Source organism: Euleptes europaea, chromosome 1, assembly GCF_029931775.1.
Source record: "Euleptes europaea isolate rEulEur1 chromosome 1, rEulEur1.hap1, whole genome shotgun sequence".
NCBI lineage: Eukaryota > Metazoa > Chordata > Lepidosauria > Squamata > Sphaerodactylidae > Euleptes > Euleptes europaea.
The window spans coordinates 167,831,216-167,858,743 of NC_079312.1; the positions used below are offsets into that span (position 1 = coordinate 167,831,216).

Consider the following 27,528-nt stretch of genomic DNA (forward strand, 5'->3'; position numbering starts at 1 on the left):
ATAGTGACGTATTCCATTCATTTATCTTTCCATTCTTCTATATCTGGGAGAAGTGGTGGTTTCCATTTCCTCGCTAAAACTACTCTGGCGGCTGTTGTGGCATATTTAAACAGATCTTCAAGTTGTGAGGGTAATTCTTGTGGTGTAATGCCTAGCAACGTATATGTTTAAAGCATCTTTTAAGATTCCCAAATAAAAACCGAACTGGCTAACACCCAGATGGTAATCAGAGACCTTTTCCCCAACAGGATGGATTATTATACAACCACTAGTGGCTGATCAGGATAGTATTGATGCCTGATGAAGGAGGGTATGAGGAAGTATGAAATGTATGGTCCCTAGACCTGAAGGCAGCTCAAGATTCCTCTGTTACTCACAGGGTAAGGTGGTTCGCAAAGTCAAGTGATGGCTTGCTCTCACTACTGTGAGCCCCTAAAATAGGCTGTACAGGAAACCAGGAAATAAAATTTTTAAAAAAGCTAACAAGTGGTTGACCTCAACCAAGTATAAATTCCTAAGAAAAGCCAAATTATTTCTTTGGTTTGTACTACAGAATTAAACCTGGCAAGTAACACTCAGCCCTAAATCCCTTGAGGGGGTAAGAATCCTGGATATTAGTAACAAAAGAACGACCTTTCAACAGGAAATCCCAAAAGAGGCTGGTTTCTAGCCAACAGCAAAACTTTAAAAAAAATGCTAGGCAAGATTACAGGATGGAAAGGGGATATCCAAAGAAAGTGGTTACTATTTGTTATGAGTACCCAATAAGGGCCTTGACCTGAATGGCCCATGCTAGCTTGATCTTGATAGATCTCAAAAGTTAAGCAGGTTCTCCCCTGGTTAGTATTTAGATGGGAAACCACCAAGGAAGTCCAGGGTCTCTACACAGAGGCAGGCAATGGCAAACCACCTCTGTTACTCTCTTGCCTTGAAAACCCCAAGGGGTCTCCATAAGGAGGCTGTGACTTGACGGCACTCTCCACCACCACACCCAGTAAGGACTCCCTTGCTTCCCAGCCCCACAGACAATATGTTAGGTCCTAAGAAGCTGGATGAACAATGCTCAGTACAGTATACTGGTGGGGAGGATACCGTAAAGGCAATTTGATATGAGTTCAGCACGGGTATGCTGGGAAAGAAATAACTTGAGATTATTGTCGAAGGCTTTCACGGTCAGAGTTCATTGGTTCTAGTAGGTTATCCGGGTTGTGTGACCGTGGTCTTGGTATTTTCTTTCCTGACGTTTCGCCCACAGCTGTGGCAGGCATCTTTAGAGGAGTAACACTGAAGGACAGTGTCTCTCAGTGTCAAGAGTGTAGGAAGACACTCTTGACAATGAGAAACACTGTCCTTCAGTGTTACTCCTCTAAAGATGCCTGCCACAGCTGTGGGTAAAACGTCAGGAAAGAAAATACCAAGACCATGGTCACACAACCCGGATAACCTACTAGAACTTGAGATTCTTTAGCTCTACCTACCGGCAAGAATCTTTCAACTCAAAATTATGGTTCCACATTCAAGAGACCACGGGCGCTTTCACGCACGCTGAATAATGCACTTTTAATCCACTTTCAATGTACTTTAGTGATCGTCTGCAAATGGGTTTTGCCATTTCACACAGTAAAATCCAGTTGCAAAGTGCACTGAAAGCGGATTGAAAGTGCATTATTCAGTGTGTGCGAAAGCGCCCCTTGTATGACCCTGCAATTACAGACAATCTTCCCAGGCAGTTTAAAGGAAGGGTTAGGGGTAACTGTTACCTTTTCAATATTTATCCTGTGACTTTTGGGTATCGCTGGGGATGACCCTCTGAACGCAGAAACCTGACAGGCTAATCTATTTAAAAAAGGAGGAAGACGAAGAAGCAAAGATTGAAAAAAAAGAATAATCTAGTGGATAAGCTGAAGAATTTGGAAGATCAGCATGCCAGAAAGCCAAAGAAAAATATCCTAAAAGAAATCAAGAGTGAAAAATGGTTTGGACTTATTAGAGCCAGAAGAGATGCAAAATAAAATAAAATTCAGCAAGCAAAAGTTTTTTGAACACGCCAATAAATCTGGGAAGTTTGCGCGTTGCCTAAGAAAAGTAGAAAAAAGAACCATAGGTGAAGGGTGACAAAGGAGTAAGCTATCAAGAAAAAGATATGTACAAGAATTATAGTGCATAATGGGCAAAAATATTACCATAGGTTTACTTAGCACCCACACATCCAATATGACTTGGTAATACTTAACTGTTTTAGAATAATTTGAAGCTAGACGGATTGTACACCCACTTCAGATACTTATAAATGCCTTGTCTAAGATGTGTTCTATTAAGTAGGAAGATAACATCAAGTATTAAACTGATGCAAGGAGGATACATTTAAAAAATCACAGGAGGGCAAAAGCAGTAGGAAACTTCCCCTCTCATGGCCTTCAAAATCTTCCCCTCCAGAATTTTCCAAGCTCTCAGGCCCCTTTATTCTTTAACTGACACTCAGCTGCTCTCAGCTTCCCTTCTGAACCTACGCAACCCTTATGAGGCCTCTTTATAAATTAACCAGAAGAAAATCCTCAATAAAGACTTCCCCAGAAGACCATGTATGTAGAGACCTCTACCTCTTCAGTGGGTGGCCTGGTTTTGCAGCTTTCATCCTCCGCACAGGGTGGGCTGGAGATGTCATTTTATTATTATCAGCTATAGCGACAGAGAAGTATCAGGTGGGGTCGACCCCTCTAAGTCTATCTGCCCCATCCTGCCAACAGCCCTCCAACAAAGAATATCGTTTTTCCTCTTCGAAAAAACAAGAAAAGCAGTCCTTTCTTCGTCTCTGCTCTGATCCTGTATGGGGCCATTTATGGGCACTGCATACGAAAGCTCAAGGTCAGAAAAGACACATACAGCTGAAGTCTTACAGTAAGTAAGGAAAAACTAATGCCTCTTTCCAGCCTAGAGAAACTCGTGTGTGTATGTAAAGTGTCGTCAAGGCACAGCCAACTTACGGCAACCCAGTAGGGTTTTTCAAGGCAAGAGACGAACAGAGGTGGCTTGCCATTGCCTGCCTCTGCGTAGCGGTCCAGGTATTCCTTGGTGGTCTCCCATCCAAGTACTAACCAGGCCTGACCCTGCTTAGCTTCTGAAATCTGACAAGATCATACACTAGAGGAATTCTTGATGAGCAGTCCCAATATCAGGAAAATAAGCTCAGGAGCAAGAGAGTGGTTACAAGAAAATGGGAAATTTGAGAAAGCACACTCACGCACTGACCCCATCTGTATGGACCCCTGTCAATGATTCCTTCTGCCAGTTCCCAATATTAATCTCTACAGAGAGGGAGGTGGAATTTAGTAACAGGCCAATAACAAGGAAGTGATTAGTCTACCAGGTGAACAACTCTTACCAGCAGTGCATGTTTGTGGAAAGAGAAGAGGACCTATGTTGCCTGTACCAGTTGACAGAGTACTAGGAAGGGGGAAAAGAAGAAGAGTTGGTTTTTATATGCTGACTTTCTCTACCGCTTAAGGAAGAATCAAACCAGCTTACAATCCCTTCCCCTCCCCACAACAGACACCCTGTGAGGTAGGTGAGGCTGAGAGAGTGTGACTAGCCCAAGGTCACCCAGTTGGCTTCACGTGTAGGAGTGGGGAAACAAATCCAGTTCACCAGATTAGCCTTTGCCGCTCATGTGGAGGAGCGGGGAATCAAACCCGGTTCTCCAGATCAGAGTCCACCGCTCCAAACCACCACTCTTAACCACAAGCTGGAGAACAGGGGTAAAGAGACATGAGAAGGAACTGGTTCGGTGTCTAATAATTGAGGATTGCGAGTTGTTTTTAATCCCACTCTCTCAAAGACTCCAGAAGCAGTTTACAAAAGGAATCCCACTCAATACAAGCCAATGCAATACCCTGAAACTCTCGAAGGTGCTACCGGACTTGATTCGAACAACAACACAACCAAAGCAATCAATGATCAAAAACACTCTTATAAAAAGTCGAGGAGAGCCAGAGCCACGCAACAGTTACCGAAGCTGGACTAGGACGAGGGAGAGGCCCAGGTTCAAATCCCCACGCACCACAAAATTTACTGGGTGACCTTGGGCGAGCTGCCCCCTTTCTCTCAAACTTATCTCAAGGGGCTGTTGTTGAAAGGATGAACTGGAGGATGTAAGATTTGTGCCCGTCACTCTTAACTCCACGAAGGAAAAGGGTGTACTAGAAATCCAGGCAGGATATAAACGCAGCGCGTCTGTTCTTTAGCTTAACTCTACAGCATCTCCAGTTCTGAACCAAGAGGGACAGCAAAACGGGTCTGATATAGAAGCACAGAGTTGGAAGGGTCATCTAGCCCAACCCCCTGCACAATGCAGGAAATTCACAACTACCTCCCCCCCCCACACCCCCAGTAACCCTTTCTCCATGCCCAGAAGACAGCCAGGATGCCCTCCCTCTCATGAACTCCCTATGGTCATAGAATCAGCATGGCTGACAGATGGCCATCTAACCTCTGCCTAAAAACCTCCAGGGAGGGAGAGCTCACCACCTCCCAAGGAAGCCTGTCCCACTCAGGAACAGCTCAATCTTCAGAACCACAGATTCATAGAGCTAGAAGGGACCACCAGGGTCATCTAGCCCAACCCCCTGCACAACGCAGGAAATTCACAACTACCTCCCCCCCCTTTATACTCCGCCTTGCCTCCCCAATGGGGACCCAGCTTGAGTCACAACGTTCCCCTCTCCCCTCCATTTCAACCTCACAACAACCCCGTGAGGCAGGCCCGGCCGTGTTTGCGAATGAATGAGTTTGGAAACACGGAAGGGCAGGCAGATCTCCTCCCCCGTGGGCTAGAGCCGCCACGGGGGAAGACCCGCGGAAGATTCCCCGCCGAAGCCAGACGCGTGTAGAGGACCGAGCGCGCACGTGAGCACGGGAGGACGCGTGTCAGCTCACCTGGTGGTTGATGCCCCAGCCCAGCACGCCCAGCAGCGGGTCGGCCGACCTCAGCACCTTCACCCGCTGCGGCACGAAGTGCTTCTTCTTGGTCTTGGTGCGGGTCCCCGGCCCCACCGAGGCTGCCATGGCCGCCGCCGACCGAGCCCCGCTTCGCCTCTCCGCCGGCAACGGAAACGACGATCAGCTGAGGCCGCCGCCACGTGACGGCGGGGGGGACCCCAGTGACGCACGGCTTGGGGTTCCAGCCCCGCCCCCCGAGCCCGGACGGAAGCCGCCCATTGGTCTACAGGGCTCGGAGGGACAACCCCTCGGAAGCCGCCATTGGTGGACGGGGCAATTCCGCTCCCGGAAGGAACGTTGGCTGTACTTTACGCTGGGAAGTTAATTCAACCTTCCAGGACATTCTGTTGCAGATTTAAGAGTAGCCGTTCTCTTCCAAAGGAATTTCAAAGGGAGGTTGGAAAGAGAAACTGCTGAATTACAGTTGATATTCAAACTAAAGTCAATGCATTTACCTGGGCTGAATAAAGACCTTGCATTCATGGCTCATGACCAATGCTGATTTCTGCACACCCATCTCTCCCCTGGACATCACAGACTCTTCTGCATACCACACCTAATCCCATCACGCCTGCTATTCACATTGACATACTAGAAAAGAGCAAGAGTCCAGGAGCACCTTAAAGACTAACAAAAATATTTTGTTATTTGCATTTACCTGGGCTGAATAAAGACCTTGCATTCATGGCTCATGACCAATGCTGATTTCTGCACACCCATCTCTCCCCTGGACATCACAGTCTCTTCTGCATACCACACCTAATCCCATCACGCCTGCTATTCACATTGACATACTAGAAAAGAGCAAAAGTCTAGGAGCACCTTAAAGACTAACACGGTTACACAGCCCGGATAACCTACAAGAACCAATGAACTCTGACCGTGAAAGCCTTCGACAACATTTTACTAACAAAAATATTTTGTTATTTGCATTTTCCTGGGCTGAATAAAGACCTTGCATTCATGGCTCATTACCAATGCTGATTTCTCCACGCCCATCTCTCCCCTGGACGTCACAGACTCTTCTGCATACCACACCTAATCCCATCACGCCTGCTATTCACATTGACATACTGTTCACATTTACATACGAATGCTTGTCTGAATTCACTCTCCTCTGGTTCTTGTAGGTTATCCGGGCTGTGTGACCGTGGTCTTGGTATTTTCTTTCCTGACGTTTCGCCTGCAGCTGTGGCAGGCATCTTCAGAGGAGTAACACTGAAGGACAGTGTCTCTCAGTGTCAAGTGTGTAGGAAGAGTAATAGTCAGAAAGGGGTTGGGTTTGAGCTGAGTCATTGTCCTGCAAAACGTATCAAAGGTAATGTACTAATCATTGTCCTGTAAGTATCAAGGTAATGTGCTAATGAGGGTGTGGTATGTTAATATGGAACCATTGTATCCTGAAGTGATCTGTTAATCTCCTCTACTTGACAGATGGATTCACATTCTAGCTGTATCTGAAGAAGTGAGCTGTGGCTCACGAAAGCTCATACCCTACCAGAAAATATTTTTGTTAATCTTTAAGGTGCTACTGGACTCTTGCTCTTTTCTACTACTGGGAAGTTAGTGGAGGTGGAATTGCAGCGTTCTGTCGGAAGTGACAGTGTGGTGTGCAATTGGCGCTTTAATTTAGGAGGACGCTGTAACTATAATTACCCTCCGGTTTGCTAAAGCCAAGATCTGGGGTGTTTTTTTTCCTCCTTGCTATATTGGTTGAACGAAAGAATCTGTCTTATAATGAACACATGAAGCTGCCTTATACTGAATCAGACCTTTGGTCCATCCGTCAGTATTGTCTACTCAGACTGGCAGCGGCTCTCCAGGGTCTCAGGCAGGGGTCTTTCACATCACCTACTCGCCTTCAATTTGCAGGATCTGAGCAGGGCTGTCAAAGATAGGACATTTTGGAGGACTTTCATTCATAGGGTCGCCATGAGTCGGAAGCGACTTGACAGCACTTAACACACACACACACTCACCTGGTCCCTTTAACAGGAGATGCCTGGGACCTTCTGCAGGCCAAGCAAATGCTCGACCACTGAGCCACAGCCCCTCAGAGTCAGATCATTAGGGAACAATTCTATGCATGTTTGCTCAGAGGCAAGCCCTACTTTGTTCTTATAGGGCTTATTCCCAGGTAGGTGGGCATGGGTTTGTAAATTTGGTCTATCCAGGGTGGTATTAACTCCGATTGGCAGCGGCTTTCCAGTGCCTTAGGGTAGGGTTGCCAAAGCTCCAGGTGGTGGCTGGAGATCTTCCGCTATTACAACTAATCTCCAAGCGAGAGAGATCAGTTCACTTGGAGAAAATGTCTGCTTTGGAAGATAGACTCTATGGCATCATATCCCATTAAAGTCCCTCCCCAGACTCTACCCCCCCCCAAGTCTCCAGGAATTTCCCAACCTGGAGCTGGCAACCTTATGTCAGGGAGAGATCTTTCATATCCCCTCTTACTTGCTCCTTTTAATTCCAGATGCTTTGGATTGGGGCCTTCTGCAGACAAAGCAGATGCTGACCTTGGTTGAACACAAGAAGCTGCCCTTTACTCAGAAGTATGCCTCACTGTTTTCTATAGGGTTTATGCCCAGGTAAGCATGCATAGGATTGTAACCTTGGTCTATGCAGGTCAGTTCACCTGGAGAAAACGGCTGCATTGGTCAATCTCATCTACTTTGGCTGGCAGTTGTTGTCCAGGGTGTCACCTGCTGCTACCTGATCCTTTTTTACCTGGAGATGCCAGGGATTGAACTGGGACCTTGTGCTCTACCACCGAGCCACGACTCTTCCCCTGGAAAGGATTGCAGTGATGGTGGAAAGTTCCATTGATAGAATTGCCAGGTCCCTCTTCGCCACCGGCAGGAGGTTTTTGGGGTGGAGCCTGAGGAGGGCGGGGTTTGGGGAGGGGAGGGACTTCAATGCCATAGAGTCCAATTGCCAAAGTGGCCATTTTTTCAGGGGAACTAATCTCTATCTGCTGGAGATCAGTTATAATAGCAGGAGATCTCCAGCTACCACCGGAAGGTTGGCAACCCTAGCCATCGAGTTGCGGCTGACTTATGGCAGCCCTGTAGGATTTTCAGGGCAAGAGGCAATTTGCTATTGCCTCCCTCTGGGCTTCCTTGGTGGTCCATGATCCAAGTGCTAACCAGGGCTGACCCTGCTTAGCTGACAAAACCAGGCTAGCCTGGGCCATCCAGGTCAGGGAAAAGGATTGCAGGTGGGTGCATAAAATTTAAATAACACAGGGTAGACTTTTAACTGAACTTTGGGGTAACAGGGGGGGGAGTTGCATTGTGTTGCAAAGCCTTCCATAAATAATAAATAGCACTCACTGAAAAACAATTCCACGGGAGGCAGCACAATGCATATATTTTCCTGGAATAATTCCTGTTGAGCTTCATATGTAAGCATGCGTATTGATTTAGCTGCAGTTGTGTTTGCTGGGCAGCGACACAAGGGTGTTGAGAGATGTGTGTCCTGATGTGGCCTCTGTACGCATTTTATTTATTTATTTAGGAATGGATCTGCTGCCTTTCCAGAGCAGAGGAATTTCACCGTGTTCTTTCGGGTAGGAAATTTGTATATATGCCCAGACATGGCAAGAATAGTGTGGACCGATTACTGCCTTTATTATGAGGTACGAACTTCCCTATAATGAACCTTAGAAATTGATCCCTTATTACCGAGCGGCAGATGTTTGAGGTGCAATCCAGGAAAGGAGCGATGCAGGCTCTTGATGCCAGTGTGGTGTAGGAAGAAGAAGGTAGCGCTCTTCCGGAATAGAACGCGCTTTCGTCTATTGGCTTCGTCAGCCTCTAAATATGTGTCTAACACTAACAATGTTCCTGGATCTCAGGCTCCCGTTGGGGCTGCATGATTCTCTGGATGAGAATATTCTATTCTGGAAGAGCGTTACCTTCTTCTTCTTCCTTGGCATTTTTGACTGACCAGCCATTTTTGACTGACCAGCCACAACTAGAATTTTGACCGTCCATGCAAACATTACAGCAACACTGTGATTCTTCACTGTTTCTCTGATACCATCACTGATGGTCTAATCTACTTCACTCATTTTTGTAGTGTTGGATATCAAGTTCTTTTGAACTGCTTATAGAATTCTTTTGAGTTATTGTTCATGTATATATGTACTTCCTCTTGTCCACTTGTTTGTCATTTGTTGAGCTATTGATTTGTATAATTATATCTTGTGCATTTTTGCTACACGTTGTGAGCCCATTACTGTTTCTTTGTGAGTATCTTCCTTACAGTTTTTGGTGAGTCTTTCCTTAACCTCCAGGTACCAGCTGGAGATCTCCTGCTATTACAACTGATCTCCAGCCAAAAGAGATCAGTTCCCCTGGAGAAAATGGCCGCTTTGGCAATTGGACTGTACGACATTGAAGTCCCTCCCCAAACCCTGCCTTCCTCAGGCTCCGCCCCAAAAAAACCTCCCGCCAGTGGTGAAGAGGGACTCGGCAACCCTAATCACCTAGCAAGCTTCCATGGCCGAGTGGGAATTTGAACTGGGGTCTTTCAGTTCCTACTTCAGCACTCTAAACATGACCCCACACTGGTGACCTAGATGCGCCCATTATCAGCAATGCAAATGTTTCAAAGCTTTGTAAATAGCCCAGTGTTGTTAATGCAAATAATTCCAGAAAAGCAGCTGTGTTTGTTTGTTACAGGAAAAAGAAACAGGAGTTTGGGGTCACCTGGAAGACTAATAAATTTATTGCTGCCACAAGACTCCGCAAGGCAGGTGGTTTTCAAGCACTTGCAATTCTTCTCTCTCATGAGTACTGGAAATCTTGTTCTTTGTCCACCATGCGTGATAAAATTGCTTCATGAAACTCAAGAAGGTTTCCATCAGCCTGATAAAAAATACCATTACATACACCTTTCTATCTTTTCAGACAAACCACCACCTCCTGAACTGATATTTTCAGTGTTTCTGAAGGATACACCTCAAATCATTTTTTCCATTCTTTCTGCACTTTTTCAAGTTATACTATACAGACCCTATACAAAGCCTAATCAGCCCTCAGTTTGCAAGATCTGAGCAAGGCTGTTAAGGCTAGGACAATTTGGAGGACCTTGATTCATAGGGTCGCCATGAGTCGGAAGCGACTTGACAGCACTTAACATACACACAACTGTTTTTAGGAAATTATAAATTGATAGGAAAGAAAGTCATCCCCTTTTATTTGCTGTATAATAATACACAAAGCGAGACAGTTTTTTTAACATATTTGTTCATTTATTATTTTTTTAAATAAACTTTTAAATATTCTGACATGCAACATTTGGTGTGATCTGAGCAGACAGGGTGAAAGTGGTGGGGGGCTTCAGCAGCCCCCACAGGAAGGCCGAGCGGGGAATGCTGCCATGAAGGAGTTTGACAGCAGAGAGGCCTGCGGTCCCTCCAAAGGTTGCCATTTCCCCTTCCTCCTCCCACAATCCTGTCTGCTCTGCGTGACTCAGAAGTGGCGACATTGATCGAAGATGTGCAGTGGACTCACTGTTCCCCTTAGCGATATACGTGGAAAACACAGACGAAAAGGCCACTGACCCCAGCTAATCAAGAGATGCGGAAAAAAGAAACAACCCCCCCCATGTGTCGATAGCAGTATGGTTCTGTCCCAAGACCCTTGCCCGCCGGAGAGGCAGGGGACGTGGTTGGTCAGGACATGCGAGAGGACTGACAGCCAAACCCCTCAGGATGATCTGCGAGCGTCTCTCCCCCCTACGGCACACACCCCGGACAACCTTGTCTTCCCCTTTCTAGAATGAAATAGAATCCCTCTGCTCGCCACACTCAGTTGCAAGCTCTCAGGGGAGTTGTCATTCTCTTCTACCCCTTGCTCCCCTCTGGGGTCCCGTCAATAAAACCTCTCTTCAGCGAAACAGCATGTCAAAGGGACAGGCTTTTATACTGACCGAAGCCGAGCCTTGAACCCAAGGGAATTCCCTTCTGCAGAGCACCAACTATCTAGTCGTCACTTAAAATGCCACGGTGCCCCTAGCCTGTGGGCAGGGAATGTGGTCTGAGACTCAAGCACCGTGGTGGGCTCTGTGAGGGGTACCTGGTTGTGGCATCCTCCGCCCCCCATTCATGCCCTCGGGAGGGATATGAGCTAGTTAAGGAACTTTTTTGCAAGGGGCACAGTTAATCGACACCACAGTTAGCGATTAAACCCCACCAAGGAGCAACTGTTCTTTCTCGCTAGTAACGTGGAGGGGCTCCGCTCCTAAAGGGCACAGTAGGGCTTCAGTTGACATGGAAGAGTCACTGGGTACTAGGCAAGAGTCAATGCAGTACCCCTTCGGGAAGCCTATTCCCACTGGGGGCGGGGGGGCTTCTGCATCTGGCTTCAACGGCAACCAGCCCTTGTGGTATCTGCTTAAGGCGACAGAGGCAGGAAAGAAAGGGGGTCCAGGCCCCCTGACTCGGGAGCACGGGAGGAATTCTCCAAGGGGGGGAAGTGAATATATCATTGCCTAGTTAAGTGAGTAGGACAGTGAAACAGTGAAAGAGAGAAGCAGCAGCTGGATAAATATACAGGACACGGAGAGAGCAGGACACACAAAACAGGGCCTGTTTTTTTGTAGCGGAGGCCATGGGAAGCCAGGGCTGCGGCATGCAGAGCGGAGGCTTCCGTCCCGATTAGAAACTACAGAGGAGAGAAAAAAATAATAGAGGAAAAGAGCAGGTAGGAATCTTGGGGAAAGCAGGCTGTGACTTAGCCAGGTTGTGGGGATGAAGCAGAACCCTGGACTTTTATAATCAAATATCTGCTTTGAGTCCCTCCAGTCTCCAGTGTAGGGTTTCTGGGTTCCCCCTGGCCACCAGCAGGGGATTGAGGGGGTTTGCCAGATCCAGGTGGGCAACTCCTGGAGTTTGGGGATGGAGGACAGAGTCCTCAGTGGGGTATTATACCATAGAGGCCACCCTCCAAAGTATCTATTTTCTCCAGGGGAACTGATCTCTATTGTCTGGAGGTTATTCTGTTATCCTTGTTACCTTGAGATTGGCAACCCTATTCCCCATACATCTAGGGAACAAAAATCTTCTGCAGACTTATGTTCACATGAACAAAAAGCTTGCCAACTGTGTGTCGGAGATCGGGGGGGGGGGGTGCCTAGAGTTACCAGCACCACCACCCCCGGGCTACCAGGTAGGGTTACCAGATCCAGGGTGGGAAACTCCTGGAGATTTGAGGATGGAACCTGGGGAGGACAAGGACCACAGTGGTGTACAATGTCATAGTGTCCCCCCCTCCAAAGCATCCATTTTATCCAGGGGAACTGATCTCTGTGTCTGGGGAGGAGCTGTAATTCCAGGGGATCCCCACCTGGAGCTGGCATCCCTACTCCATCCCTACTCTGGCATCCCTACTCTAGCATGAATTAATATTGTAATTATTTGTATTGTTTGGCAGTGGTCAGCTAGACACCCCTTTGAAGCTCACAAGCAGGGCATGATGGAGGATGCCATCTTTCTGTCAGCCCCCTGTGTCTGGCAACATGTAATACCTGCATTCACTATCTCGCCCCTGTATTCTAGTGGGGCTAGCAGGAGCAATGGGGATTGTGATTTAGATCAAGAAAACAGTGCAGGCAGGCAGGGGGAAGAAAGGGGAAGAAAATCTTCAACCCAGAAAGACTAGCTAACCAAGAAGATTGACAAAAAGCCTAATAGAAGGAGAAGAAGAGTTGGTTTTTATATGCCGATTTTTCTCAAACTGGCCTACAATCCCCTTCCCTTCTTCTCCCCACAACAGACACCTTGTGAGGTAGGTGAGGCTGAGAGAGCTCGAAGAAAACTGTGACTAGCCCAAGGTCACCCAGCAGGCTTCATGTGTATGGGCGGGGAAACAAACCCAGTTCACCAGATTAGAGTCCACCGCCCTTCACCACCACACCACGCTGGCTCTCTTTGGAATACCAGAATAATACCAGAACAAGGGTTACATGCGATAAACAATACAAATAATCTTTATTGCATGTAACCCTTAAGTATTTGTTCTGGTATTAGGGCTTTTTACCACCACAACAAAACACCCAAAGACCTGCCTATGGAGCTTGGGAGAAGTACATGTGTAATGCCTAAAATCTTTATATGCTATGGGAAATGTATTGGAAATGTATGCTTTTATGCTCAGTCTGCATACTCACATTTATAAAGATGCTAAGCCCAGGATATAAGGGTTAGCATCTAGCACAATACCATGTGAGAGCACGTGTATGTAATTGACATGCGGCCCCAGGTATAAGGGGTAAAGTATTGATCCTTGAAACAGATGCCCTAATGTGTAATCATTTAAGTTAGCATGAGACTGGCAGACGCCATTATGAGCTGCCAGAATGAAAAACTACATTGCTTGCCTGTTCCCTACGATACATGGTGACTTTATATCTGGCAGCCCTATTGAGAAAGAAACGGCATGGTTGGGAGTGAGTTGAGAGATGGGCAGAGTCTCAGCTAAAGGAAAGAGGCCATGTCAGAGACACAGAAGAATTGGCTAAGTTGAGGAGATCTGGGGGGGGGGGGGCTGTACCTGATGTTGTGTTGAGGCCCCTTGGGCAGTAGGTGTCACTGTTGCTATTAGCTGGCAGCCGTCTCCTGGTGCAGGGGGAAGAGCTTGGCTTGTTCCTCAGCTTCAACACCGCAGGGCAGGTCACTTCTGCAGGAGACAAAAAGTTGATGAGCGAGGGTGTGTGTCTTAGATTGTTTCCCCTTGGCCCAGTGTGTTTCCCCACCTCTGCGGATCTGGGGCAATTGGCCTTTTTCTGGACCTAGCCAGCTCTGCAGGCTGGAGATGGCTAAGCCCACTAGGGTTGCCAGCTCTGGTTTGGGAAATACCTGGAGATTTTGGGGGTGAAGCCTGAGGAGGGCGGGGTTTGGGGGAGGGGAGGGACTTCAATGGGGTGCAATGCCATAGAGTCCACCTTCCAAAGCAGCCATTTTCTCCAGGTGAACTGATCTTTGTCGCCTAGAAATCAGTTGTAATAGCAGGAGATCTCCAGCCACTACCAGGAGATTGTATAAAAGAATAATACCAAACTCGAGAATTTCTATGAAAACTTATATTCTAAATAGTGAATAAGTGCAAACATACAAGTGCCTTGTAGAAGTCAGTAGCGTTTTGTACAGCTACTATGTGTCTCTTTGTTCTTTAGTATATAGCCTTAAGTTTCATTTTTGTCACTTGTATGTTTGCACTTATTCACTATTTAGAATATAAGTTTTCATAGAAATTCTTGAGCTTGGTATTATTCTTTTATACAGCTTGTCTAATTAATACCAGTGCATCCCTGATCTAACTACCAGGAGATTGGCAACCCTAAAGCCCACCCATCCTGAATGGTCAGGGAGATGATTTCCCTTCAGTTCTTTCTGTTGAGAGTACCTTCTGAGTCTCTTTTTGTGACCTCTCACCTGTTGTCATTGATGTCTGTGGCATTCCCTGTGCGCCAGTCCAAGTGAATAGTGTGGAAAATTAAAAAAATAAATAAAAATAAAGCAGCATTAGAGTCCAGAGAAGAGCTACTCCCAGTCCCAAGAAGATAAACATTGCCCACAAGGTACAAGATATTTTGGTCACATTATGAGAAGACAAGAGTCACTGGAAAAGACAGTCATGCTAGGAAAAGTTGAGGGCAGCAGGGAAAGAGGAAGACCCAACAAGAGATGGATTGACTCCATCAAGGAAGCCGCACTCCTCCGTTTGCAAGACCTGAGCACGGCTGTCAAAGATAGGGCATTTTGGAGAACATTGATTCATAGGGTTGCCATGAGTTGGAAGCAACTTGACGGCACTTAACACACACACAAGATACCCAACCTTGCTATGCATTCTGAATGAACAGCGCCATGAAAAAAGGGCCGAGGTTTAAGGAGGGGCTATCAGCACCGTTCACAGCTAAGAGTCCTCCTATGACGGAGACAGATGTTTGCCAATGGGGGATACATGATGCCTCCTGGACTCTTCTGAAGCAAGGGGCTGTAATTTTGTGTGTCCTGCCAGAGCATCCGCCAGCCTGAGACATGGAGACATCCCTCAGTCTATTTCTTGGGCGGGGGGAGCCCCATCTCTCCCATCCTTAGCTTTATTGTGAGATGGAAACACACCACCCATCTCTACAGTGAGAAACAGAAGTTATCTAAATGAGGGACAACTAGGGACATCCTTGTTATACAGAAAAAAACCAAACATGACCATTTACGGCAGTGGTCCCTGACGGAGAACCCATAGGTACCATGGCCCCTGCCAACGTGTTTCCTGGCACCCACTTTCTTCTTCCTCAAGGTATTGAGCCAATTCCAGTTTTCTTGCACCTCATTGGAGCAGGAGTTGCTTCAGCAGAGTCCAGGAAGCATAATTTTTGGAAACTGGTGCCTCCATCCTAGGAGGAGACTTTGGCTTGGAGCCTTGTAACATTTTGTGAATGGCCCCAGCTCCCGTGGCAACCGTTTTATGACTGGACAGCCCCCCACGGCAGGCATTTTATGGTGGCATCCACAGTGTCTTCTCAAATTCCACAAGCTCAACAAGGCTGGGGACTCCTGGTGGTTATGGAGACTGAAGAGGTTTTTTGTCAAAGACATGGTGACAGGCAGGGTAGTTAGAATAAACTTGGAGACTGTAGAGCTGGGGAAGAAAGCGTGAAAAAAGGCAGAGGAGCCATGCCAGAATGTGAAAAACACAGAGAGGAGAGCCTTAAGGTGGTACTAATTTTCATATATTCTTGAAGAAGTGCTAAAACATTATCACATTTCAGTAAAACATTTTCCTCAGAGGCCTTCCAATGTCCTTTCCTTAAAAAGAAAGGTTTTTTTTTAAAGAGCAGTTTTCTAAAAGGTTGTACAGCAAGAAGCAACCTTATAGAAAGAGGGTTATCACAGAGAGCTTTCTTTGTCAGGAAACTTTCCTCCTCAGAAGATTTTTTATTGAAACTGACTGGATTTTTCTTCAGGGGTAAATCTTAATTAGCATCAGCTAGAAACTCGCCTCTTTTCTGCATTTCTCTGAGGACAAAAAGCGGATGAACAGAGAGGCCCCTTCAAAGTTCAAACTCCATGCAATCTTTTTCAGTCCCACCATGTATTTGAACTGCAGCTGAGGGAGAGCCAGATATGGATTGAGGCCATGATACTAGATGATATTAGAGTTGGGGGAACATGGCTGCCAGCTGTAGAAGATGAAGGCTGTTTGCCTCCTTTCCTCTTCTAGGTATTAAAAAAGCCTGGTTGTTACCAGAGGTGTGAAACATTTGGTAAGAGCCAAAGAGCTCTTTGTCCTTGGCTCTCAGTCATTTCCAGACTAGACCAGCTCTGGAGTGAAATGAATTCATAGAATCATAGAGTTGGAAGGGACCACAAGGGTCATCTAGTCCAACCCCCTGCCCAATACAGGAATGTCACAACTACCCCCCCCACATACACCCAGTGACCCCTACTCCATGCCCAGAAGATGCCCAAGATGCCCTCCCACTCATGAACTACCTAAGTTCATAGAATCAGCATTGCTGACAGATGGCCATCTAACCTCTTCTTAAAAACCTCCAGGGAATTATCTTTCTTTTGTTTGTTTTTTTAAAATGAAAACTGTTTTGGGTCTTATGTCAGAAGAAGATTTGGTTTTTATACTCCACTTTTTCTCTACCTTTTAGGAGTCTCAAAGTGGCTTACAATCGCCTTCCCCTCCCCGCAACAGACACCTTATGAAGTAGGTGGGGCTGAGAGAGTTCGGAGAGCTGCGACTAGCCCAAGGTCAACCAGCTAGCTTCATGTGGAGGAGTGGGGAATCGAACTTGGTTCTCCAGATTAGAGTCGGCCGCTCATGTAGAAGAGCGGGGACTCAAACCTGGTTCTCCAAATTAGAGTCTACCACTCTCAACCCCTACACCACGCTGACAACAACTAAATATTTAAATTTAACTGATGAAAAGTGCTACATTCCCAAACCCCTTTAAACCATGTGAGGGGAAACAGACAAAACATCCCAAACTCATGTTCTGCCTGAGTTCACAGAATCAACATGGCTGACAGATGGCCATCTAGCCTCTGCTTAAAAACCTCCAGGGAAGGAGAGCCCAACACCTCCCGAGGAAGCCTGTTCCACTGAGGTGAGGAACTGAAGTGAGCAAATCTTGAATGATCTTCCTGAGGTGCCCTCCTTCCTCATCACTGTCAAAGTATCTCTTCTCCTCTCTTTCTCCCAGTTCCCTTACCGTTGTCCACATTGAGCTTCTGGAAGGAGGTCAGAGGGGCACTGGAGGAGCTGCTTCCACTGCTAGAAGAGGCATTGGTGAAGCTGGGGAGAGCAGGAGAGAAAGGCATGAAAGGACTGACCAAAAAAAATAGAGGTCGGTAGGTCCCTATCATTTGGGCCGTAGGAGGACCTGATGGTGGTGGTGGTGCTGGAGGAGGAGGAGGAGGAGGAGGAAGAAGAAGAGTTGGTTTTTATATGCTGTCTTTCTCTACCACTTAAGGAAGAATCAAACTATTTACAATCACCTTCCCTTCCCCACAACAGACACCCTGTGGGGCTGAGAGAGTGTGACTAGCCCAAGGTCACCCAGCTGGCTTCATGTGTAGGAGCGGGGAAACAAATCCAGTTCACCTGACTAGCCTCCGCCGCTCATGTGGAGGAGTGGGGAATCAAACCTGGTTCTCCAGATCAGAGTCCACCGCTCCAAACCACCATTCTCTGATAGCTGAGTTCTGCTACTCTTTCCTCAAAACTGAAGCCTACAGGTAGCGGTGTCCAGCAGCCACTAGAAGGGTTCACAGGATTCACAGGATTCCAGAAACGAATGCCAAGCTGTGTTCACAAGTTACACTGAATGCACATACCATTTGTGTACTGCGTACACTTGATTTTTCTACATGTGTCGAGTCATGTAGTCATGAGAGTCAGCTTGGTGTAGTGGTTAAGAGCGGTGGTTTGGAGCGGTGGAGTCTGATCTGGAGATCTGGGTTTGATTCCCCACTCCTCCACATGAGCGGCGGAGGCTAATCTGCTGAACCGGGTTGGTTTCCCCACTCCTACACATGAAGCCAGCTGGGTGACCTTGGGCTAGTCACAGTTCTCTCCGAACTCTCTCAGCCCCACCTACCTCACAGGGTGTCTGTTGTGGGGAGGGGGAGGGAAGGTGATTGTAAACCGGTTTAAGTCTCCCTTAAGTGGTAGAGAAAGTCGGCATATAAAAACCAACTCTTCTTCTTCATTTTCATATTACATGTAATACACGTACAGCTAAATGTATGGTTTTCAGTGCCACACTTATCCAGGTACTGGCCCCACGTTTCATTTGTAAAGTGAATGTGTGTTGGTTCTTTCTTACAAATAGATGTACACCTTCATAGGCAGCATGTACACACACTGACGGTAACATGCGAACAGGGCTACAGAGGGCTTGGGGAGAGAAATGGGAAATGGGGCGCACAGTGGTTTTGAGAGGCTACCGAAAGCCATGTCTGAGTATCAAATATAATGAGACTATGCGCCCACAAGATGCTACATTTCAATGGATGGCTTATAGGCAGCAAAGTAACGAGGAAGGGCACAGGGACGTGTCTCTTTGCAAAGCCCTTGGTGTGTGCGTGGTTAGGGGGTGGGACTATCCCCTTCGATATGGGCCAGACGTGCATCTTCTACTTCATATCTTATATCCCCAATTATATCAGAGTCCACCACTAGGGTTGTCAGGTCCCTCTTTGCCACCTGTGGGAGGTTTTGGGGGCAAAGCCTGCGGAGGGCGGGGTTTGGGAAGGGGATGCCATAGCGTTCAATGCCATAGCGTCCAATTGCCAAAGCAGCCATTTTCTCCAGGGGAACTGATCTCTATCGGCTGGAGATCAGTTGTAATAGCAGGAGATCTCCAACTAGTACCTGGAGGTTGGCAACCCTATCCACCACTCCTAACCACTACACCACACTGGCTCTTCTGAATGTATCTGGGGGCAAAGGATACTCACTAGCTATCAGGCACGGAGCTGCCAGCATTCTGCAGGTAGACATTCTGATAGTTCTGGAAGAGGCTGTTGGTGTAGCTGATGCATTCGGGGTTGCGGACACCGTAGGGGTTGGTGGGAGATGAAGCCGGGTAGTGCCCTGGCCGCACTGGCTTGGCTGCAGAAAGAAACAGATGGCATGGGGTCACAAAATTTATTCACAACTGTTTAACCCCTCCACTGAGGGCCACAGCTAGCCTTCCTTGCTAGAAAGAGGTGGGGAGAAATAAATGGGGGAGTGGGGATATCAGTAGTTTCTTTTAAAAATAATAATTTCATTTTTATATATTAGGGTACAGGAAAAAAAAGACGGGGGGAAAGGGGGGGCATTAAGTGAAAAATATATGTCTGTGTCTGAGCTTCAAAGTAATTACGCATAGATACATCCATCATCAATTTAAAACTTGCATTGTTAATTTCTAATATTAATTATTGATTTACCATTCTTCTAAATTACACATTAAGAAACAAAAAAGTTGGAAGCACTTACCGTATATACTCGCGTATAAGCCGAGTTTTTCAGCCCAAAAAAAGGGCTGAAAAAGCCGAACTCGGCTTATACGCGGGTCAATACGGTAGGAGAGGGGAGGGGGGAGGAGGGAAGAGGAAGGAGGGAGGGGGGAACTTACCTCCATCACCGCCGCCGCCGGGCCCAGGCGCGTTCCTCCGGCCGGGGGGGGCCTTCCCGCCCAGGCAGGAGGCCCCCGCCGGCCGCGCCGCCGCTGCCCGCGCGCCTGGGTGCGTTCCTCCGGCAGGGGGGGGCCTTCCCGCCCAGGCAGGAGGCCCCCGCCGGCCGCGCCGCCGCCCACGCGCCTGAGCGCTTCGGCTGGCCGGCAGGGACCTTCCCGCCCAGGCAGGAGGCCCCTGCCGGCCGCGCCGCCGCCGCCGGCCGTGCGCCTGGGCGCGTTCCTCTGGCCGGGGGGGCCTTCCCGCCCAGGCAGGAGGCCCCCGCCGGCCGCGCCGCCACCACCCGCGCGCCTGGGCGCCTTCCTCCGGCCGGTGGGGGCCTCCTGCCAGCCCAGGAAGGCCGCGCCGCCGCCGCCACCACCGCTTCGCCGCCTTTCCAGGTAAGGGGCTCTTCCCCCTCCCCCCTTGAATGGCACTGGGGGTGGGGTGGGGTGGGGCGGGAGGGCCTGGGAGGCCGGCGGGAGGGCGACCTGGGGCAGGGCTCTGCGCTCTAAAATGGCGGCCGCCATTTTAGAGCGCAGCATTGCCGGTAAAGGGAATTTCTTATTGACCCTCGGCTTATACGCGGGTCAATAAGAAATTCCCTTTTCTGGCCTCAAATTTGGGGGGTCGGCTTATACTCGGGTCGGCTTATACCCGAGTATATACGGTAATTAATTATTAATAATCAAATAACTACTACGATTCAGGAATATCAGTAGTTTCATCACTGCTGAAGAGATTTCTAGCATCCTCGTGCCTAACCTGAGTGTCAACACATTTTTATCCTCTCCGGACTGCTAGTTTCAAAAACTTGAATACCGTATTTACTGGAATAGAAGACAAACCCGCACATAAAATGACCCCAACCCCAGGAAAATGCAAGGCTGAACACATAAACGGATGACCCTGAATTTAAGACCACCTTTCCTACTCTCTTGGATTACACAATTTTTGGCAGCACTGGTAGGGATGCCAGGTGCCCGCTGGTGGCGGGCAAACCCCCAGCAATTTACCCCTCTGCCCGCCAACCACCTGAGGGTCGGCGGGCAAACATGCGCACGCGCGCATGCATACCGCGCACATGTCACTTTGGGTTTAGAACTGGAAGTGCCGCCTCGCAAAGGGCGTTATATCACTCAAACTCTTAGTTTGAGTGGTAAAGGGCCGCTTTACCACTCAAACGAAGACATATAAGGCCCTTTGCGAGGCGGCACTTCCAGTTCTAAACCGGAAGTGACACCCGTGGACGCACACACACACACACATATTCCTGATAGCAGCCAAATAGCCTCTTGCCAGAGGAGAGGGGGGAACCTGGCAACCCTAAACACTGGTAGGGCTGCCAACCTCCAGGTGTGGCCTGGAGATCTTCTGGAATTACAATTGATCTCATGACAGATATCAGTTCCCCTGAAGAAAATGGCTGCTTTGTAGGGTGCAGTCTATTGTATTATACCCTAGGCTTGCCAGGCCTCGCAGCTCCACCAGTGGGAACTTTGCGGCATTGCGGCGTTAGCGTGCTATGTGCCTACGTCACTTCCGGTTTAACCCGGAAGTGACGGGGATGCTCCAGTGATCCCGGCCAAAACTCTATGGCTTCCATAGAGTTGGTTTCCATAGAGTTTTAGTCGAGGGTGGTAGAGCGTCCGCGTCACTTTCGGTTTACCCAAAAGTGACACATGTGCCGCGGCTGTGCATGCCCGCCGGCCCTCAGCTGGCCGGCGGGCAGCCTGGTGGGTGAGTGGTAGTTTACCCGCCGCCACCAGGCAATTGGCAACCCTAATTATACCCACAGGCTCAAAAAGATCGGAAACCTCTGATTTAGCCGGCGCTCTGTGCTAGTCACAAGTTCCACATCCCACACGACTGCTCACCAATCTGTGCAGAGTGGTTGCGCTTCACGCTGTTCTTGTAGCGCACCGCCTCCTTGATTCGGTCCACCTCCTGCTGGTAGCGGCGCTTGTCCTTCATAGCACCCTCCTTCGCTTCCTTTAGTGCGCCCTCCAGGGCCTTAACTCTCTCAGCCGTAGCCCGAAGACGTTTCTCCAGTTTAGGAAGCTCACAACGCAAATCTGCATTGTCACGAACCAGCTAGGCCCCCCACGCCAACAGGAAAAGGAAGGGGGGGGAAACAGAGGAGCATTGGATAAATACGATGAAGGTGAACGTGGCTCTTGCCCCTCCCACCCGTCCCTGTCTTCACACCTTCCACCACTCCATCAAGAGCTCTTAGTTATTTCCTAGCCTCATGGCATGTACTTGCAGTTCCTGAAAACCACTGAATATAGGGTTGCCAACCTCTGGGTGGGGTTTAACAAACAAAGCAAGCACTGATGACTTTCAAAAATATGTATATTCAATAGAGCAAAACAATATTAGTTATACACAGGAAAGAAAAATTCCAAACTGGCAAAGCCACAAAGGTATCCTTATGTGATACAAGAAAACCAAGCCGGGGGGAAAAGTTCTTCCGGCAAGATACCTCACACCCTGCCGCAGCTGCGAAGCGGGTGTAACGAAGTCCCAGAAAAGATGTTCCAATGGACTGAAACCAAGGATATGTCCGGGAAGGGATTAAGTTGTAGGCTGATTATTCCCAAATTTCACAAGAAGGCTGGAATCCTACTTATCCCGAAATAGGAATCCGGTATAATCCCATTTCGCGATAGCTTTATCCATTGGGAGGATTAATCAGAAGTAACCAGAGATGAAATTTCTATCTCATAGTGCCAAGTCCATAACTTGCGCTACTGACGGATTGCACTTAGTCCGGGACTTCGTTACACCCGCTTCGCAGCTGTGGCAAGGTGCGAGGTATCTTGCCTGGACAACTTTCTTGTATCACATAAGGATACCTTTGTGGCTTTGCCAGTTTGAAATGTTTCTTTCCTATGTATAACTAATATTGTTTTGTTCTATTGAATATACATATTTTTGAAAGTCATCAGTGCTTGCTTTGTTTGTTAACCTCTAGGTGGGGCCTAGAGGTCGCCTGGTATTACAATTGATCAGACTACAAAGATCAGTTCCTCTGGAGAAAATGGCTACTCTGGAGGATGGACTTCATGGTATTGTAACCTGCTGAGGTCTTCCCCTCCCCCAAACCCCACCCTCCAAAGGCTCCACCCCCAAAAAAATGTCCAGGTATTTCCCGAACCAGAACTGGCAAACCTAATTGGACCCAATTTCCTGTTATTACTGAGGATGTTTCATGCTTAGGGTTGCCATCCTCCAGGTGGTGGCTGGAGATCTCCCGCTTGCAACTGATCTCCAGGTGACAGTTTCCCTGGAGAAAATGGCCGCTTTGGCCATTGGACTCTATGGCATTGAAGTCCCTCCCCAAACCTTGGCCTCCTCAAGCTCCGCCCCCAAAATCTCCAGGTATTTCCCAACCTGGAGCTGGCAACCCTATTCATGCTATACAGACCTACCCATTCTTCTGCCTAGAAACCGGCAGAGATATAGCACACTATGTCCGCTTGCATATTGTATTTTCCTAAGGATGCCAGACGATGTCTCTAATCTCTGGGAAGCAGAGGTGGATTGGCCATTGTGGCCACTGGGACTTCTCCTGGTGAGCTGACAGCCTGCCATCCCCGCCCAGCCAGGCAGTCTAGCGGTGAGAAGGGTGTCACCTAGTCTGCCCAAGCCCTGTTTGGTGTGGGGAAGGCATCGCCAGGCCTGCCCAAGCTCTGTGCTGGGCAGGGCAGGCCGGGCAGGTCGGCCAGCTCTTTCTTCTCCCTCCTTCTTTCAAAGGTGCAGGGCCCTTTTCCAGAACTATTCCCCCCCCCCCCGTTCACCTATGCTGCTTAGACGTCAGAACTCCTTGGTCTTTTATGCATGGCTGTTTCCCTCACCATCACCCCTCCGACAACTTCGGGTCTTTGTGTTGATTATGCATGCCGTTCCCGACCATCAGAGGTCGCTTGGCTCTCTCCCTGCCTTTCCCCGCGATTTCAAAATAGAGATGAAGCAGGTCCCTCAAAATGTGGGGAAAGGCAGGGGGAGAGCGAGACGACCTCTGACAGTCGGAAACGGCATGCATAATCCAAACCAAGACCCGAAGTGGTCAGAGGGGTGACGGCGAGGGAAACAGCCATGCATAAAAGACCCTTGACCATCTGTGCTCTCTCTAGTGTCCTGTTTCACAGCTCCCAACTAGCGTATCCACGAATTGATTCCCTAGGGTACTGGCTGGGACCTGTCAGACTGAAGAGGTAATAGGCATTCAAACAGCTGCATTGAAGGGGAGGGGGACTGGCAAATGCAGCTTCCGTCTCTACTGCAGGACGGTGGCATTTAAAAACAACAACCCAGAACCTGCCAACATTCTCCTCACTGGAGACAAACTCTATGGCATTGAAGTCCCCCCCAAAAAAAACCTTGGCCTCCTCAAGCTCCGCCCCCAAAATCTCCAGGTATTTCCCAACCTGGAGCTGGCAACCCTATTCATGCTATACAGACCTACCCATTCTTCTGCCTAGAAACCGGCAGAGATATAGCACACTATGTCCGCTTGCATATTGCATTTTCCTAAGGATGCCAGACGACGTCTCTAATCTCTGGGAAGCAGAGGTGGAGTGGCCATTGTGGCCCCTGGGACTTCTCCTGGTGAGCTGACAGCCTGCCATCCCCGCCCGGCCAGGCAGTCCCCGCCCATCCGAAAGTCGCTCCCCTTCTTGTTCTAAGTCGTGGCCCCCAACATTTGCCCCAAGTGTCACAGTTCCAAGCCGTGCACCATGCCAGGGGATGTCATGAGGTGGAAACCAGAGCAAAAGGGGATAAGCCTCTCTTCTCTGGACCAAGGTGACCCCCCCCCCCAGCTCCCACCAGCTCTAATCTATGGGCGGGCAGCATGCACCAGGGACATCAGAACAGTATGAAATGGAGAAGCGGCGTTGGGGGGTGGGAGGGCAGCCATCAGCAGGATGGAAGTTGGTAGGAGAGAGAGAGGGAGAAAATGTTTGAGTTGATAACATTTGGCTCCCACCTCTAAAAACAGACATCGGGATCACCGTGGTGGGAGCGCAGGGTTGCCAGCTGCCTGACGAAAAGAAAACGTCCAGTCTCTTTAACGGAGGCTTGTTGGGATGTTATTTACATCCCAGCCGGAAAGGACTTCCGCTGCCTATTTCCATATTTTAAGCATCTATTAAAGGGACAGGACATTTTTCTCCAGGCCTGTTGGCAAGCCCGGTGGGAGGGGGAGAGTCACCAGCTATACTCAGAAACCTAATGGTTTAAAAATCATGCCTCTCCACTATAGGGTTTATAAAGATGTGACATTATTCGGAGGGCACGGTCTTCAATCTTTTCCACGCTCGCCTAGTCTTAAAGTGGAGGGGAGAAAAAAATGGCTCTTCGGTATTTCGCTAGGACCAGTTTGCCTTTCTTTGTTTACCTATTTATTTCCTTATTTTCCATGGCGGTAGCTGCCATGCAGGGGAAATTTGGCCACGGCTGCCATGGCAACGGAAATTGCCAGATGCCGCAGAAGCCACCGCAAATGAAGATGCTGAGACTGGGCTCTTTGTGTTGGCCATGCAGGTCAGAATGGCTATGGTTGCCATGGTAGCAAAGTGCGGGCCTATTACCAGAGGATGCCACACACTGATAGGGTTACCGTGGCAATGGAATAGCTAGGCACCTCAGACTGCCAGAGCAATCACACAGACAGGAGGCGTGGGGGGTTTGCCATGGCAGTGGGATGGAGAAGGAGATAGATGCCTGACACACACACACACCCCAACGCCTCCTTCCCAAATTTGTGCTCCCAGTTTGGTCACCAAGTGCAAACATTTCCTGCCCAGCCCAGCAGGCAGGTGGAGATGTGGCGAGGAGGGCATACGGTACCTTGGAGACCCAGCGATCCAGCTAGGGTGCAGCAGCAAGGGGGAAAAGGGGGGACATAGACATCGACTGAGCACACCGACAGAGCCCCCAGCCAGACCCTGCTCTGGAGACCCAGAGAGGGGACAAGTTACACTCCCCACAGCAGAGCATGCCTATGGCCAACTGCATGACGGTCACTTCCTGCCTCGAAGAACCCAAAGCTCCCCGTGTAGGGGATGAGCTATGGGGCAGGTCCCCTCTTGTGCTAAATGGAGAGGATCCTAAGGGGATGAGGTAACGGCGGGGATGGTGGGAGAAATGAAGCGGAAGGACGGACACACAAATGTACCGGGGCGGAGAACAAGAAGAGGAAGCGATGCAAAGAATGGATACAGCAAACGTTAAGGCTGTGTCCATTCTGATCTCCACCGTTCCCCCACATGGTCTCTTCCCACCGCACAACCCTGCCTGGACCAGGCCAAGAGATTCCATCACTCCGATTAGCATATGACTCTCCAGTGGGAAAGATAACAGACAGAACCACCAACCCACATCTGCATCTCCTCACAGATGGTTCACCCACCTCCTCTTCTCCCCAATAAGCACCTAATATGGTTGTACATGCAGTATAGTGACTTAGAGAACCAAGTGTAATCTGAGAGTCCCCCAGTTCAAATGTCAGCCACAAACTCACTAAGTGACCCTGTCCTTTCCACTGGATATACTGCTCTTTCAATGAAGAGTATTTGCAGTCGAATTCTCAAATCACTCTGCACAGGGGCTTCCCCCCCCCCCGAATAAATTCCCAGAGTACTTGGGATTACTCAGAGTAAATTTCTGCATGCGCCAGTGAAAATACAGAGCATCTGAACCAAGGGGGTGGTGGTCACCAATGTCGTCGTCATTATGTGGCTTCCCACCCCCTTTTTTTCATCATGCATGCGCTCTAGCAATAGATCGCAGGCAGAAAAAAGGCACTTACATTTGAGACCTCCCCCTACAAATACTGCTTTGTAATTGGCGGCAGTGTTGTTTTTTTAATATGTCAACAGCCCCATGGTAGGATTCTTTCATTTTAACTGAGCCAAGTAGCCCCTGTCTAGGGGAGCGGTTGAAGAGGACGTTAAATGAAGACTGGAGAAATAAGTAGCCACATAGGTCATTCGTTATTATTACAGCGTTATATCATTAGTCCTGCAGTCGCAAAAAAAAAAAAAAAAGGCTTTCATGCCTATCCTAAAGAATACAGGGAGGGCAGCAAATCAGCCCGGCTCTGTTCCATCCAGCGGAGGTCTGAAACTGACCAGATAAGTAGCCACATAGGTCCTTTGTTATTATTGCAGTGTTATATCCCTAGTCCTCACAAACAAAAAACCCCTGTTAGATCCAGCCCAAGTCTGAAACTGACCAAATAAGCAGCCTCATAGTATTCTGGCATTCTCTCACTAGTCCTGCACTCGAGAAAAAAGAAAATAAAATGGCTTCAAGGGGAGGGGTTGGATGAGGGGGAAAGACAAGTGGGAGAGAAAAGCGAGAACGGGTGTGGGGAGAAAAAACCCGAATTGACAAGTATGCACAGGACAGGCTTTCGATTTGGGATCGAGGCAGACTTTAAACTCAGGCTAAAACAGCATTCAGAAAACATGGGAAAAACGTGAAGAGAGAGCGAGGCAAAAATGTGCATAATGAAAACAAAGCCCTGAAGTAGTTGGTGGGGGGGTGATGGCGATGGAAACAGCCCGTACATAAAAGGCCCTTTTGTAAGCCTCTCAGCCTCAAGCCCCACCTCCTCTGCAAGATGCAGGTAGTAACACTGGTCTTCCTTACAGGGTGTTTATAAGAATTAGGATGAGATAATGCATGAGAATTGGTTGAAACTCTAAAAGTACCATGTAATTATAATTGATAAGAACAGGTGCAACTCAAACACATTCCACATGTTTACTGTCTTGGTAGCCAGTTGTGGGGAAAGGGGTGAAAGGAAATACACTAACATTTTGCCAAGATGCATG

General features: G+C 48.5%; 2 protein-coding genes across 5 annotated transcripts in view; both read right to left on the bottom strand.

The window, feature by feature from the left end:
* Window positions 1-5,067, bottom strand: part of PIP4K2C (phosphatidylinositol-5-phosphate 4-kinase type 2 gamma) — a 44,205-nt gene extending 39,138 nt beyond the window's left edge. Inside the window, exon 1 of the mRNA XM_056858110.1 lies at window positions 4,933-5,067. Within this exon, the coding sequence (XP_056714088.1) occupies window positions 4,933-5,061 (129 nt within the window). The 5' untranslated portion in view covers window positions 5,062-5,067. The remainder of the gene's footprint in view (window positions 1-4,932) is intronic.
* Window positions 5,068-11,435: 6,368 nt separating this feature from the next.
* KIF5A (kinesin family member 5A) overlaps window positions 11,436-27,528 on the bottom strand; it is an 82,312-nt gene continuing 66,219 nt past the window's right edge. For 3 of the 4 annotated variants that reach the window (XM_056858086.1, XM_056858069.1, XM_056858077.1), the window contains exons 24-29: window positions 21,559-21,775; window positions 18,980-19,133; window positions 17,230-17,312; window positions 14,435-14,462; window positions 13,554-13,679; window positions 11,437-11,666 (exon numbers count right to left, since the gene is read on the bottom strand). In XM_056858086.1, coding sequence (XP_056714064.1) covers window positions 13,601-13,679; window positions 14,435-14,462; window positions 17,230-17,312; window positions 18,980-19,133; window positions 21,559-21,775 — 561 coding nt within the window. In that variant the 3' untranslated portion in view covers window positions 11,437-11,666; window positions 13,554-13,600. Of the gene's footprint in view, window positions 11,667-13,553; window positions 13,680-14,434; window positions 14,463-17,229; window positions 17,313-18,979; window positions 19,134-21,558; window positions 21,776-27,528 lie in introns of all 4 variants that reach the window. The other variant, XM_056858061.1, reaches the window with a different exon arrangement.